A 15,634-nucleotide genomic window follows, 5' to 3' on the forward strand; every position below is an offset into this window, starting at 1 on the left:
GGAGTTTATTTCAGAGCTGCCTCCTCAGTTCACTGTGTGGTCTTCACTCCAACTGAGAGGGAAGCAACTGTTAGTGTACTTACACTCAGAGAAACTCCAACTGGGCAGGAAGCTCCTAAGCTCTCCCATATCCTTTAGTCCAGGCGTCTTCAAACTACGGCCCGCAGGCCACATGCGGCCCGCAGAGGAGTCTGATCTGGCCCGCCAGGTTTTTTGGGCAGTGAGCGCAGCCGAGGTGTTACAGTAGGAATTAGTAGTTCATATAGTCCGGCCCTCCAGCTCTCTGAGGGACCGTGATCTGGCCCCCACTTTAAAAAGTTTGAGGATGCCTGCTTTAGTCTAATGACCTGAATTCAGACGCCATGTGACAACCAGGTAGCCCAGCCAATCTCTGGGCACAATCTCACGTGCATTTGGGCAGCAAAGTGGCAGGAAGCCTACAAACTCCTGGGAACCATGGTGATGATGGGAGGGAAGCCTACACAAGCCTCAAAGAGAGAACGAGATTCCTTTGCTTCCCTAGGAGCTGCTTGTGGAAGGCAGGAAAGGCGAGTTTTTCCTGTTCTGCTAGAGCAAAAGGCAGTGCCTCGTCTGGGAGCCAAGGAAAGGTGTGCTTCTTAGGCAAGTCGTTTCAATCTTTCTCTAACTGGCTGAATGTCCACCTGGGCACTAGACCAGGTGAGAATATGGAGCATCTTGGGAGCAGGTATAGTTAATGCAAACTTTATTTATAAAAGACTTTTAAATTAGTTGTATCATGCCATGCATTCATACAGAATACAGTAACCCTTCAGGGCTACAGGAAGAAGAGCTCACAAACTCAAAGGGAAACTATTAAAGAATTCCTAATAGTTAAAAGCTAGGAAAGATTAGGACAACTTTACAAATGAACAATTAAAAAGAAAAAGGCTATGGAAACTAGTCTGAGCTGAGTGGAGGCAGCTGTTTACAGGTCTGTACACTAAACTAATACATAGTCCTCTGGAGAGGCAGGTGCTGATGGAGAAGCAGAGTATGTACAGATACTTGTGCCACGACTCCTCCCCAGACCCACGGCTGATCCAAACAACCGGTTCGTGTACACTGGGCCTGCCAAGGCCACTGTAAACTATGAGGACTCTAGTTTAGTAAACTAAAGCTGCAGGGTGCCAGGAGGGGGACAGCTTCATTTGCGACTGCTCTTTATTCTTTCCAGTCTTTTTTTCAAGTCATCAATGTTAGCTGTGGAGGAGGAGGATGTGGTCATGTTTCCTGAAGAGTGAGACTGGTTAGAATCCAGGTCTGAATGCTGGTGCTGTTCCCGGGACTCCCGGAGCTGAGAGAGTTTGCTGTGCAGCATGTCTGTGGAAGAGGCAACGGTAGGGACGGCTGGTTTGGAGAGCAAAGAGGTCAATGGAGGTCGGTCATCTTGCTGTCGAGAGAAGAAGAGTCATTGTCTAAGCACTCTAAGGGCAAGAGGTGGCCCTGGAACATCATATACCAAGACTGAGTCGCTTCCCTGGGAAAACCTGTTCCTGCCCTGCCTGTCACCATCTCCCTGGCCCACATAGAAGGAAAGGAGCAGTACCTTAGTATTGTCCAGGCCACATCGCTGTCGGAGGATTTTCAGCCTTTCCAGGTAGACAGAAGGTCCTACCTCTTCTCCATTCGTGTTACCGATGGAAGACACTGTGCTTGTGGGAGCAGGCACACATGTAACCTCCACCTGAGAGGAGATGCCTAGACAGGAAATGAAGAAAGAATATTCAGATACACATACTCCCCCTTTCAGGCTGCCCTCATTAATCTGCTACCAAAGGGAATGATTTGGGGCCTGGAGATCGCCATGGTACTTCAAGACTAAAAAATCCATTAGAATCCTCCTGGAATTGATAATAAAGTGCTCAGAAATATACAGGATAAGCTTGGTGAGAATTTCCAAGACTGATGTAGAGGAATGGATGTAAGCTGGGCCACCTACATCCTGGTTTATGCAGGGTTCTAAGCCTGTAAGCCCACAGCTGCTCTGGGCAATCCAAAAAACATAAGCTACTCCTAAGTATACAGCCAGTGCCCAACTGAAGAAGCTAAGGAAGAATTAGACCAGGTTCAAACCACAGGACACAAGTGGAAAGCACTTATTCAAACTGGGAGCACAGCAAGAAACTCAGGGTTACAGTATATACAAGGAAAGGCATCAAAACTGTGAGGTGTCCAACAAATACCCAGAGAAGGGCTGGGAACCAGGACAAGTAATCCCAGCACTGAGACCAATATTCTGGTCGGAGAGGGAAACCCAAACCAAAGAAATCCACCACAGTGTCTACATTTCTAAAGAAACAATCACAACATGCAGACATGTAAAGGGACCCATTTGATAGCAATGAAAATGTATTATATAAGCTAATGGATCAAGTACTGGGAAGATACACTCCCTTACTGCCAATAGGAAAGTGAACCAGGTCACTCTTGGGAAAAGGAAACCTTTGAGGTACAGATGAGAACACAGAGGGTGAAAATGAATGAAGAATAAGAGAAAAGCCAGCAATAATGTATGTTCAAACACTAAGGTATGAAAGCATTCAGTAATCAGTGAGGTTACATGCTTGTGTTGCAAGTATGCTGTGTAGGCCAACAGCGTCAATTAAACGTTGAACATCAGCAGAAAGGACCTTGGAAATAAGAAAAGGAGGCTTTTCCCTCATCAAGGAGGCCATGGTATGTCCTTCTATGGTGTCTATTAGACATTCTGCTCACTGTGATTCAAGAAATAAACTCTTTAAAGTGTTAAAAACAATAAAAACGATGCGAAAGAACAAACACAATTGAAGCTTCAGCTTGGTAAAGACACCCAGTGAGAGAACACAGTGGAATCTGAAACCCACAAAGGAACACAGTTTTATAGGCAAATAGATTCTAAAACATAAGAGTAGGTACAGTTCCCTGAACTCGGAGAGAACTAAATGCAGGACAAATATGTGAGCTCTACTCTGCATGGTGAGAGGAAACCCTTGCAGATGGGTTTTTCTTGCACTGAAGGCTTTTGACAATTATTTTCTATTAACTGACACCTCTTAAGTCTTCCTTTTATCTATAGATCCTGTGAGTAGTAATTCTCAGATACTGGCTTTTTAAAATTTTTAATTTTTTTTTATTGTGGAACAGCTTAACATTGGGAGGAGCATTTATTCATATAATTCAACAAATATGTATTGAGTGTTTACTATGTGCCAGTAACAAAACAATCTTTACCCTTGTGGATTTTCAATTCTAGCAGTCAGATAAACACCAATTAATCTAACAAGTACCACATTATTGTATATGGCATGGAGGCTGAGGGGTAGGTTGCAAGTTTTTAAAATTTTTTTATTTTTTTTAATATATTTTATTGATTTTGTACAGAGAGGAAGGGAGAGAGATAGAGAGTTAGGAACATCGATGAGAGAGAGTCATCGATCAGCTGCCTCTTGCACACCCCCTACTGGGGATATGCCCGCAACCAAGGTACATGCCCTTGACCGGAATCTAACCCGGGACCCTTCAGTCCCCAAGCCGACGCTCTATCCACTGAGCCAAACCGGTTTTGGCAGTTTAAAAAAATAAATAAATAAATAAATCTTTATTGTTCAGATTATTACAAATGTGTGTCGTCGTCCCCCCCGCCCCCCGGCCAAAAGGTTGCAAGTTTTAAATAACGGCTCACTGAGCCAGTGGTATTTAAATAAAGACCTTAAGGAGGAAAGGGCTGGCCATAGGCTGTCTTGGGAAATCTACGCATTAAGAAGCAGCCAAAACAAAGGCCTTAAGAAGGTGTGTGCCTGGTATGTTCAAGGAATAGCAAGGGGGCTGGTAGATCTAGAGTGGAATGAAAGTCAGGGGAAATAGCAGGAGACGAGGTTCTAGAGGTATCAGGGAGCCCTATAATGCAGGACCTCATAGGGATTTTTGCCTTTGCTGAATGAAAGGGAGAGCCTTTGGAAAATGTTTAATAAGCTTCTTTTTGATGCTGTGTGTGAAAATAATACAGGGAGTTGAGAGTGGAAGTGCGAAATCAGATAGGAGGAAAGTGTTTCAAACCAGATCAGGGCAGCAGCAATGAGGGTGATGGGAAGTGGGTGTAGATTCTGCACACAATTTGCAGGTAAAGCCAAAGGATCTCCTGACAAAGAGGAAGAGAAGACTCAAATTGTGGGTCTGAGTAAATTAGGACAAAGGTGCCATCAGCTGAGAGGGAGAAGAATGCAAATGAAGCAGGTTTGGGGAAACAGCAGGTGCTAGAAACCCCAAATAGAGATGTCATGCAGTATATAGTACACTAAATGGTCAGATTATTATGATCTCTGAATGCATAATAATCTGGCCACTCAGTGTATATCATATATAATAAAAGGCTAATATGTAAACTGTCCCCTCAACCAGGAGTTTGATCAGCAGGCAGGCCAGCCACCGCCCATATCCCTTCCCTCTGGCCAGGCTGGCTAAACCCCATTCATGCACAAATTCATGCACCGGGCCTCTAATATATATATATTAACACACTGAGAGGCCAGATTATTATGTGTTCAGAGATCATAATAATCTGGCAACTCAATGTATATATCAGTCAAGATCAGGAAGGAGGTCTGAGCTGACACCAAATAAAACTGGATCTTGCTGGCATATAAATTCTATTTAAAGTGATGAAAGTAGATGATTAGTTAAGGGAGTGAGAGAGTAAGAAAGAAGAGATGATTGATCATGGACTGAACTCTGGGGGACTCAACACAGAGCCAGGGACAGGAAGAATCAGTCAGGTCTAGGAGGAACAGCCAGCAAGGTGGATGGAAACCAAGAAAGCACAAGGCCCAGGGAAGAAACTGTTTAAAGGGCAGGGAGATGCCACTGGTGATTAGTCAAGGTAGGTGACAGAGTTCACCACCGTCTGTAGCAATGTGAACATCATTGGTGACCATTAAGTACTGAGATGCATGGTTATACATTTAAACCAATCAAAACCCCAGTTCCTGAGGTGGGAGCTAATTTGAGCTTCTTCCTGGAGCTTCTATAGGGAACCATACCTGTTGAAGTGGGAATGCGGCCTTTGCCCTCCCTCTCCATCTCAATCACCCGAAGGCCTCTCTCAACATAACTCTGGAAGAACTGTGAGGAATTTTTCAGAAATGGTTCAATGTCAGCATCTGAATATTTCTTCTTATATTCATATAACTCTGCTAAGCCCTGGTTAATGATAAAAAGAAAGAGGTGGGGTGGATATTAGTGACACTTTTCCATAGCACAGATCCCCATCTGGCTCAATCTTTTCCTCTCACCTCTTTAGTATTCTCTTTAGAGCCAATTTTCTTAAAAATCTCAGCTAAGAAATCATTCACTTTGGCCTTTGATGATTTTTCATCCTGAAAAGTTGAAAGTCACAAAAGAAGATTGGTTGGTTAGACTTGAGTTATTAACCAGGAACCAAAGGTTGGATAGAAACTGAAAATAGCTCAAAATCCAGACTTTCTGTTCTGCTCCTGCAGGTGACAGAAACACCAGCAGATCAATAATACTCTGGGTTACTGAATGCCTCTAGTCTCAGGTTTTCAACTGAACTTGAAGAAAAAGGATCTGGCCCATTCCTCCCTCAATAGAGCTCACAGTGGATTTGTGACCAATGCCTTAGGTGCAAAGAAATTTTCTTAGAGACCAGCAAATAGTTTATATTTAAAATTTTCAAGGTGGAAATGGTTATAGCACTAAAGCAGAAGAGTGAGACTGGACCAATTTCTAAACCTTTGATAAGATACTTCCAGACAACCTCATTTCTCTCAATCTTTCAAATCAGGACACTCACGATTCGAGATGCTCCCTTTTCTGTTTCCTTATCTGACTTGCTCCCTGACTGGTCCATACTGTGCTTCATCATCCGGCAGAGGTGGGCCTCCAGCTCAGACTCGTTCTTGTTATCAATCATGGTCAGGTGGTCTAGGATCTGAAGGAGACATGAGCACATTCAAATAGCAGCAGTGCTCTTTCCATGATGTTCTCTCAAATGCCCTCAGGGATTGGTTGCTATTCTCACTCACCTTAGGCCCTTTTAATTTGCATAAAGTGTGCAGCAGCGTCTTTAGGGTCCTTATGGGAAATTCACTTTTGCATTGCTTCAGTTTCTCTTTGGGGAAGACCTTCATAAAAATGTGTATGTCCAGAAGAATTCTGTCCAGATTAATGCTGTTGATGGTATCAGGCAATAGTCGAACCATTCTCCAGAGACACTATTGGAAAAAGGAATAAAAGTTAGAGGGAGTGACTGAAGAATGAGAACAATTTTGTCACCATTCATCTTCCTTAAATTCTGGGATCACTTCTAAAAGATGTCAGGGATATAAATATGGCACATCAGATCTTTTAAGTGTGGTTGCTAAAAATGAACAATTTTACTCACTTCAACCATGTCACTGGCTAAAGTGTAACAAATCATCATCTAATCATCTCAAATACTTTTCCTTCCCACTTCCTAGAGATAGGGCCTTAAATATAAGAACATGTGGAAATTCTGTCTTGAGTTTGCTTGGTACCTGAGAGTAGGGTAGTTCACACTGCTTACCAAAATCTAACCAAGGAGAAAAATACTTATTACAGCATAACAATAGTATTATAATGTTACAGATATGTACATTTGGAGTTTTTCCATTAAAGAGACCAAAATATTTATTGGGCTATAGTTATCTTTTCCCCCAAAAGAAATGAAACTTCTTTTGATTCTAGAAGAATTGATGAGATATTTACAAAATAGTTCTTCCTTTTCACTGTTTGAGGTCAGGAATAGTTTAGACCTGAGCTAGGGGGAGGAAGGGAAAATAAAAACCAACTATTTTTCAGATGTGTCTTGGATGATTTGAGTTTATGTCTTAGTTCCAACTCCTCTTTCCCCACATAATAAAGTTTTGCTTCTCTGAAAGAGATCAAATGATTTCAACTTCACCTTCATAACAAGCTCTGAGAATTTGGGAGAACTGGCTGTTGCTAGCAGGCTGTCTTGAAGCAAAACAAGTAGAGCACTAGGAAAAAAACCCAACAAAACAGCATTAGTAAGTTTGAAATTTACATTATAATTAAATTAGTAATTAAAAGGCCAAGTATAAATATTCTCTACTCATCTAATAAATTGAAAGCTCATGGATCAAATACCGGTAGTAATTGTCTTCTTTGATTATTTGAATTAAGTTATTAAGAAAATGGACATCAATCATTTAAGTTTTATAAATTACTACTTGGTAAAGCTTGTCACTATTTTTGTCATTGTTTGCTGAGAGAGAAATGTACATAAAAGAGTGGGTAACTGACACACTTCACAGCCCTCATCTAGAAAACTCATTGCTACTTAGTAGCTTACTGCAGTTGTTTACTGAGTTATTAGTTACTAGAGGCCCAGCGCATGAAATTTGTGCATAGGGGTTTGGGGTGTGTGTGTCCCTCAGCCCAGCCTGCACCCTCTCCAATCTGGGACCCCTCGAGGGATTATCCGACTGCTCATTTAGGCCCGAGCCCAGGCAGTCGGACATCTCTCTCACAATCCAGGACTGCTGGCTTCCAACAGCTTGCTTGCCGGCCAGCCTGACCACCCCCTAACCACTCCCCTGCTGGCCTGATCGATGCCTAACAGCTCCACTGCTGGCCTGATTGCCCCTAACTGCGCTCCTCTGCCAGCCTGGTTGCCCCTAACTGGCCTTATCTGCAGGCCTGGTCACTCCCAACTGCCCTCCCTTGTAAGTCTAGTCCCTCCCAACTGCCCTCCCCTGCTGGCCTGATCACTCACAAATGCCTTCCCCTCCTGGCCATCTTGTGTCCACATGGGGGTGGCTATCTTGTGTGTTGGAGTGATGGTCAATTTACATATCACCTCTTTATTAGATAGGATAGCTGTTGTCTCAGGTTGGAATACCTCTGATTCTTGAGGGAAGAGTAATACATCAATTTATCAGGCAAACAAAGTTACAACTAATCCAGTGCCATCTGTTTTCTATGGCTAGACTAAAAGAGGGGCTGTTCTAGGCTGTAATGCTGAGAAAATGCTCTACCTCAGGATATTGGTCTGGTCCGACTTCTCCAGAACCTTCACCACCAAGAGATTCACAGAGCGGATCACCTGTTGTCCTTCCTCCAGATCTTCAATTCGAGAATCCAGCATTAAGGTGATGAGGCCATGCATCAGGTCTTTCAGCACTCCAGTGGAGGCCTCTCGGGCTAGGCTCTCTATCTGAAAGAGCTATCCAATCATAGCGGTGTTATAGGTATGAAACTCAATATACATGGTGGGGAAGATAAACACAAGTGGCTGTTCTAGTAAACGATTATATCATATTTTTTAAAAATTCAGAGTATTAGGAAAAAATACCCCCCTCCCCCAATAATAATTGTAATTAATTGACATGCTTCATTCCTGTTAATAGAAGTATTTTTAATGTGAGCAGATATATTTAAAATGCCAGCCAGGGCCTACATGCCTAATGAAAAAATTGGCAGGAAGCAGAATTTTAGTTAGTATGTAAGCATTTTACTTTGTATCCTAACAACAAAGTCAGTTGAAATGTCGTCAACAATCCAACAATAAGATAAGCTGGAGTATACATTTCTACAAGTGACACAGGACTCACTGAAACATCTGTACCAACTCAAGCTCTAGAAACCAAGTGGGATGAGGGAATTAAAGGGAAGCTTGTGATCTGCAGAGATGTTCTTACCGAAATCATGTTGCCAATGATACAGCTATACAACTTGATGATCTCATCCTTCTCCAATTTCTCATCTGCCATATGTGTGTTGTAGATGAGTCTTAACTGCATGAACGTGGCTATAAGAAACTGATCAATATGGCCAGACATAGCTTCAGCTTTGTCTTCCTGTCTCAGGACCTCATCGATCTGATAACAAAAATCCAAGATGTATTTTCCAAGCTTCAAATTTCTAAGTAGCAGAAAGATACTACAAGAGATAGCTCTGTAATATACTTCTAGTATCTTACCTTGAAAAGAACCCTATCATTTACATATAACAAGTTCTTAGGTATTCAATCATTCAAGGAATACTTACTGAGCAAGATACTGTTAGGTGAATTAGTAGTAGCTCCTATTCTGAGTCTCCCTGTCTAGCTTAGGGAATAATCCCTATGTTTAAACCTCTAATTTATTAGAGTGTTTTGATACCCATTATCTAATTTAATCATCTCAACAGCTCTGAGAGATAGGCTGAGAGTAAGATCTCCATTTATGAGGTGAGAAAAGTGAGGCTCAGAAAGATTAGACTATTTAGTTCAAACTCAAAACTCAGGTTTCCCAAATCTTGATCCAGTGTTCTTTTTGGTTTGATCAGTAATTGTCACTAATGGCAAAATGTTACTATGGTAAAAACATGTATTTCCTATTCACAACTTTAAAAAGATCTTTATTTTTGTGATTATATAAATAATACCCTAAGATAATCATGTCAATCTTCAGTGACCATCCTTTCATCCTTTCAAGAAACTGCACAACTCCTGCATAGGGGGTGGGCACTTATACTACAGACTACAATGGGAATGGTTCCTCTTGGTGTTGACGAAGCCACTGATAGTACTTTCATTTATCTCTTTATCCATGTATATCTCCAAGGCACATATAATTTATATAACTGACTTTTCAATAATACTGCTTCAACACAGATACTATAAAAAACTACTACTACTATCTTTGCCTAGCCAGCATGGCTCAGTGGTTGAGCGTTGACCTATGAACCAGGAGGCCATAGTTTGATTCCTGGTTAGGGCACATGCCTAGGTTGTAGGCTTGATCCCCAGTGTGGGGTGTTCAGGAGGCAGCCAATCAATGATTCTCAGAATATATATAAATATAAATAAATATATACATATATATATACACATATACATATATATATTTACCGATATGTGTGTGTGTGTGCGTGTGTGTGTATATATATATATATATATATATATATATATATATATATGTATATTTACTGATTTTAAGAGTCTCATGCTCTACCGACTGAGCTAGTCGGGTGAGACTATATTTACTGATTTTAGAGAAAAGGAAGAGGGAGAGAGAAATAGAAATACCAGCAGGCAACAGGAATATAGGCATACCTTGTTTTATTGTGCTTTGTTTTACTGAGCTTCATAGATAAAGGCAAGACCCTCTACAAGCAAAAAGATTATGACTCGCTTTATTGTGATATTCACTTTATTGTAGTAGTCTACAACTGAACCCACAACAGCTCTGTTATGCCTGTAGTTTACTTAAAAAAAATTTTTTTTTTAATTCATTTTTAGAGAGAAAGGGAGTGGGATAGAGAAATAAAAACATTAATCAGCTGCCTCCTGCATGCCCCCTACTGGGGATTCAGCACACAACCTTGGCATGTGCCCTGACTGGGAATGGAACTGGTGACCTCTTGGTTCATGGGTCAATGCTCAACTACTGAGCCACACTGCTCAATACGGGGAGGTACTATCAAACTATATAAATACCCCATTTCTCTTAAAGTTTTTAATTTATATGTGAATGGGTCTGTGATTTCCTATTTTATTTGATCGACTGATTAATTTGAGAGAGAGGAAGGAGGAAAGGGGGAGAGAGAGAGGGAGAGAGAATATCGATTTGTTGTTCCACCTATTTATGTATTCATTGGTTGCTTCTTGTATGTATGCTGGCTGGGGATCAAACCTGCAACCTTGGTGTATTGGGACAAGGCTTTAACCAACCGAGCTACCCAGCCAGGGCAAGTTTCCTATTTTGTTAAATTTTATTGAATCTAATAAATTAACTAAATTTTATTCAGTTTGTTTGGTTATAAGTCATCACTATCTTTAGTTAGTTTGATGCTGAAACTGTCCCTGTTCAAACAGAGTTTGTTCCAGTTGGCCTCTGGGTACTGACTGGTAACATGTGCCTATCATTCTCTGAGATCATCCATCCTTCCCATCCTTGCTGTTTGGTATGAATTGTTTCAGGATCATCTTCTTCTTTCCCTGAGTTAGCCCTGGAGTCAGCCATTCGCCAAGAAGCCCTCATTCCTTTTAGTAAAAACAGGTATTTAGAAGACAAAACTTGGGGATGCTTATGGTTGCAGGGGTGTTGCTGTTCTCTGGTCCTCTCTGTGCCAAGAGCTAGCGAATTTATGTATATTATCTATAACATACATTCATACCACATACATACCCACATGCTTATATTTAAATTGATATTTATTTCTAAATCTACATATTGAAAACCATGAGCATATATGATGCATCTATTTCTGGTCCAATGCTAGAGTTCATTCTATCTGCTTTCCTCCCATCTTTGTAGTATTGTTCTATGACAGTAGGAAACTTGGCTCCTATTTTCCTTATTTCTTTGACCAATCCCTTTTATGTAATCAATCTCCCATCTCTGCCACCAGCTCTTCCCATACAAATGCTCACTTCTGCTTCATCTCTAACTCCCCATTCTGAGCCACCTGCGCACACTACCCTGCTTCCCTCTCACACACGTGGATGCCTTCTTCACCCTGCCTGCATGGACACCCTCTTCATCCTGCGTGGGCTCTGACTCCTAGCTTTACATGGGGCCACTATGGATCCAACTGCACTCCCTTTCCACATGGTAGATGCCTGCCTTGCTCTACCCACCTACTGGCTTTAGAACTGAACTGTTAGGGAAGTAGAGAAAGATTAAAAACAAACACGTAGCTTATTTGAAAATCTCTGACGGTTTCCATCTCACTTAAAATAGATTCCAAACAACATACCCTGAGGCTTTTAAACTCTACATAACTGGGTCTCATTCTGTACCATGTGTCTAGACTCTAGACACATGGGTCTTGTATTGTTTCCCTGAACATGCCATGTTCATTCCCACCCTAGTCTTTTTTTTTTTTTTTTTTAATATATTTTATTGATTTTGTACAGAGAGGGAGAGAGATATAGAGTTAGAAACATCGATGAGAGAGAGTCATCAATCAGCTGCCTCTTGCACACCCCTTTCTGGGGATATGCCCGAAACCAAGGTACTTGCCCTTGACCGGAATCGAACCCGGGACCTTTCAGTCCCCAAGCCGACGCCTCTATCCATTGAGCCAAACCGGTTTCAGCCCCACCCTAGAGTCTTTGTAAGAGCTGTCCTTTCTGCTTGAACCCCTGACAATCTAAGTAACTACTTAGTTCCTTTCTCCACTCACCCCATTTGAGTTATATTTACAGTAGTTATTGTCTGATAATCTCTTGTTTACTTATTTGTCTCTGTCCATTAAAATCTAAGTTTCCCTGACTTTGGATCCTACTTACTGCTGCCTCTCCAGACTCTGGTGAATGAATGCAACTATACAGAGTAAGGCTCTGAGAGAGATGCATCCTGTGAAGCAAGTGATGACTGAGTGATCCCTGTGCACTTTTCTCATCAGCACAGTACCGAATGCTGCCTGCCTCCTTTAATACTGCAACCTGTATGCAACTATCACTCCTATAGCCTTTACATCCACCAGCGGAATTATTGTTGTGGGTAACAACGCCATTACCTGTGTTAGAGCTTGAATGCTTGTGTTGATGTCACCACTGGCTACTTGGGAGATAATGAAATTGATTGTGGATGCTGTGTTACTGTGCATGTCATCAAAATGTGGAGAAACAGCCCGGATCCTAGAGAGCAGAGCAAAGGGAAAAATTCAATCTTTATTTTAAACTATCCCAGTGAATTGGAATAATGCAATTCCCCACTACATCCAGGTCTTAGTAAGGAACTGCTATCAGCCAAGTATTAATCAGTTCTAAAAAGTTATAATTACATAGAGAGCTCTTTTCACTTATGCACTCATGAACTGCTTATCCTTACATGAAAGAGGTTAACTTACTTGGGTTCAGGAATAAGGACCGGTTCAAAAATGTCATCCAGTTTGTGCTGTACAAGTTCTGGCATTTCACATTGGACTGTGCCGTTGTCGTTCTCAATCTCATCGAGATCTAGCTGGAATTCTCGGCGTACCATCTGGGCGGCCTCAGGATGCCCGCTCATGCTCCGAGCTTGGCTAAGGAAGCAAAAGGAGGATCCTGAACTAAAAGACACTTCTTAACCAAAGGGCAAGAGTAGCACTGCCAGTTGCCCCAAAGCTTCAAGACAGATGTTCAACTTCTGGTTTCAGCCCCGCTGATGATTTAAGTTTTTGAGTCTAAGCAATGCCTTCAATGGGCAACAACACTGGTTCATGAATCTCTTTCTACTTACAATACCTGCTAAGTTATAAGTATTCTTTCTACTTCACCAAAGCCAACAAAACTTGTACAAAAGGGGCAGAAAAGAATAAAGTATATTTATATTGACTCAAAACTCACTACTTCTGGCAAAAATTTAAGAAAAATCTGGACTGGCTGTTTTTTTCCTATCTAATTAACCAGTGTTTAAGTTTTTCTAATCATAAGCATCATTCCATGCAGTGTTCAGTACATTTTATACTTTGAGGGACAATTAGTCATTTCTTTTTATTCACTATTGACTGTTTAGGGCCCAAATTATATTCAAGTAATAGATATTCAAAGTTTCTAAATTCAAATTGGTCAAAAGATACTCATGATAAAACCCAAAACACAGCTGTCTTGCTTAAAAGGCAGTATTTTGAGTCTCTAAGCTGCCACTCCTGCTGGCCAGTGAACTTTCAAGGAAGGCTGGATTTGTGGGTCACTTATGAACCCCCTCTACTCTGGTTATAAACTCTTAAGCCAATCACCCTCCAGAGGGGATGAATCCATGTCAGAAGTTAGGAAGATATAAGATCCCTGCTAATGAGAAATTAGCAGGCAGTACTTACATCCTATAAGTGCGATACATAATTCTGTCCACGGAAAAGCAGTGAAAGAAGGCACAAGACTATTTAGAAGTGGTTTTGTGACAAAGACGAAGACAATGAAGACTGAAGGATTAAACATCTGTTACAAGACATTTACCCAGACACACTGTCATGCATGATAATGACTACAAGAACTCAAGATTATGTTTCAGGATAAGCTCTGAGCACACAAGGCAAAGTCCACAGAGACGGTCTCAGAAAACTATCTCCATCTACATACTTGAGTTTGGAGGACATGTCCTCAGCTGGTCCCTTGCGCAGCATGTTGGCGTTGGAGCTTATGCTCTGTGCGCGCTGAGGTTTCTCTTCTACCTGTTTTACTGGTGCAGCAGAAGGCCTCTTTGCTGACCGCTTAATCCTTTCCTCAAGCATGCTCATATCCTTTTCAGAAAGCTATAAGAGGCCAAATTTAATTTATTAGCATAGCCTTTTACTCCAATATAAAGAAAATTTAAAATCTAATTAATTGGAAGTCTCAATAATTAATAACCATTTTCATATTGAAGCAACTAGAACCTGCTATGTTAGGATAAATTTACTATCAAAACATTTTTAAATAACTATTAAAACCTGCCTTGCTATGATAACAGAACTTATGAAAGAAGAAAAGGATACAAAAGGAAGGCTATTAATAATCACAAATAAAAAGATCAAAAATTAAATGTAACATCCCCATTTTTGCTTTTTCACCATTAGCTAGCTGTGTAACTAAGCTTTGGTCCCCTGTGAAATTCCCATCTGCTTTATCTCCTGTACTGGCCTATCGTGAGGATTTAATTAATATAAGTAAAATTATATTAAGAACAGTATAAACATATGTGAAACTAAGAGGTCACTGAAGTGAAGAACTGAGGTCCAGCCACAATAGTGATTGGCTCAAGGGAATTAAGGACTGGGAAGCAGAACCTAATTTGCCTTGGGAGTCTGGCTCATGGCTGTAGCTCAAAACTTGATCTGATAGGTACCAGTATCACATTATACACAAGTGAGTATTTGTTCATAAAAGCTAAATGCACTAAAATTTACAGAGAAGATTGTCAGATAGAATTTAATTCCCAGATTAGCTCAGATTTCTTGACTCAAAAATAGCCCTCCTTTCTAAGGCAAATTGCTATGAATAGAATGCTCACAAAAGAAAATCTGATTTCCGCCAAGACTGGTTTGGCTCAATGGATAGAGCGTCGGCTTGGGGACTGAAGGGTCCCGGGTTCGATTCCGGTCAAGGGCATGTACCTGGGTTGCGGGCATATCCCCAGAAAGGGGTGTGCAAGAGGCAGCTGATTGATGACTCTCTCTCATCGATGTTTCTAACTCTCTATCTCTCTCCCTTCCTCTCTGTACAAAATCAATAAAAAAAGAAAGAAAAAAAAAAGAAAATCTGATTTCTAATAAAACAGCCTATCTTATAATAATATGAGATACCCTCCAGGGTTTATCTAGAATCTAAGACATGGATAGGTTGAATTCAATAAAAAGTGGTAAAAACTTAGCCAGAGTTCAGATGGTATGAAAAGTGACATCTACTAGTAAGTGATCTTGTAATTCACAACATGCTGACAATATTCAGAGAAAAGTCACTTACAGTCCCAATGAGTTTGAACACCTGATCTCCATGTACATTATACACTGTGACAATGGTGTTGAGGGCAGCATTGCGCACAGTGTTGTCACGGTCTCCTATGTGAATCGCTATCTCCTTTAAGGCTTTTCCTGGGGTTGGTTGGCAAACATTCATGCCATATGACTCGACCAAACACCCCAGTTCTTCCAGGCACTCTGATGGGAGAAAGATTAGATTAATGAG

The 15,634-nt window shown here is 41.1% G+C and overlaps 1 protein-coding gene across 2 annotated transcripts in view; it reads right to left on the reverse strand.

Moving 5' to 3' along the window:
• Positions 1 to 707: 707 nt before the first annotated feature.
• The window catches only part of CKAP5 (cytoskeleton associated protein 5), a 72,469-nt gene continuing 57,542 nt past the window's right edge, over positions 708 to 15,634 (reverse strand). Inside the window, exons 32-45 of one of the 2 annotated variants that reach the window (XM_036426904.2) lie at positions 15,413 to 15,606; positions 14,051 to 14,223; positions 13,792 to 13,815; positions 12,841 to 13,014; positions 12,508 to 12,628; positions 8,700 to 8,879; positions 8,037 to 8,224; positions 6,941 to 7,016; positions 6,042 to 6,230; positions 5,810 to 5,947; positions 5,289 to 5,372; positions 5,037 to 5,196; positions 1,568 to 1,719; positions 708 to 1,411 (exon numbers count right to left, since the gene is read on the reverse strand). In XM_036426904.2, the coding sequence (XP_036282797.1) occupies positions 1,166 to 1,411; positions 1,568 to 1,719; positions 5,037 to 5,196; positions 5,289 to 5,372; positions 5,810 to 5,947; positions 6,042 to 6,230; positions 6,941 to 7,016; positions 8,037 to 8,224; positions 8,700 to 8,879; positions 12,508 to 12,628; positions 12,841 to 13,014; positions 13,792 to 13,815; positions 14,051 to 14,223; positions 15,413 to 15,606 (2,099 nt within the window). In that variant the 3' untranslated portion in view covers positions 708 to 1,165. The remainder of the gene's footprint in view (positions 1,412 to 1,567; positions 1,720 to 5,036; positions 5,197 to 5,288; positions 5,373 to 5,809; positions 5,948 to 6,041; positions 6,231 to 6,940; positions 7,017 to 8,036; positions 8,225 to 8,699; positions 8,880 to 12,507; positions 12,629 to 12,840; positions 13,015 to 13,791; positions 13,816 to 14,050; positions 14,224 to 15,412; positions 15,607 to 15,634) is intronic. The other variant, XM_036426906.2, reaches the window with a different exon arrangement.

This window comes from Pipistrellus kuhlii, unplaced genomic scaffold (assembly GCF_014108245.1).
Source record: "Pipistrellus kuhlii isolate mPipKuh1 unplaced genomic scaffold, mPipKuh1.p scaffold_m20_p_9, whole genome shotgun sequence".
Lineage (NCBI taxonomy): Eukaryota > Metazoa > Chordata > Mammalia > Chiroptera > Vespertilionidae > Pipistrellus > Pipistrellus kuhlii.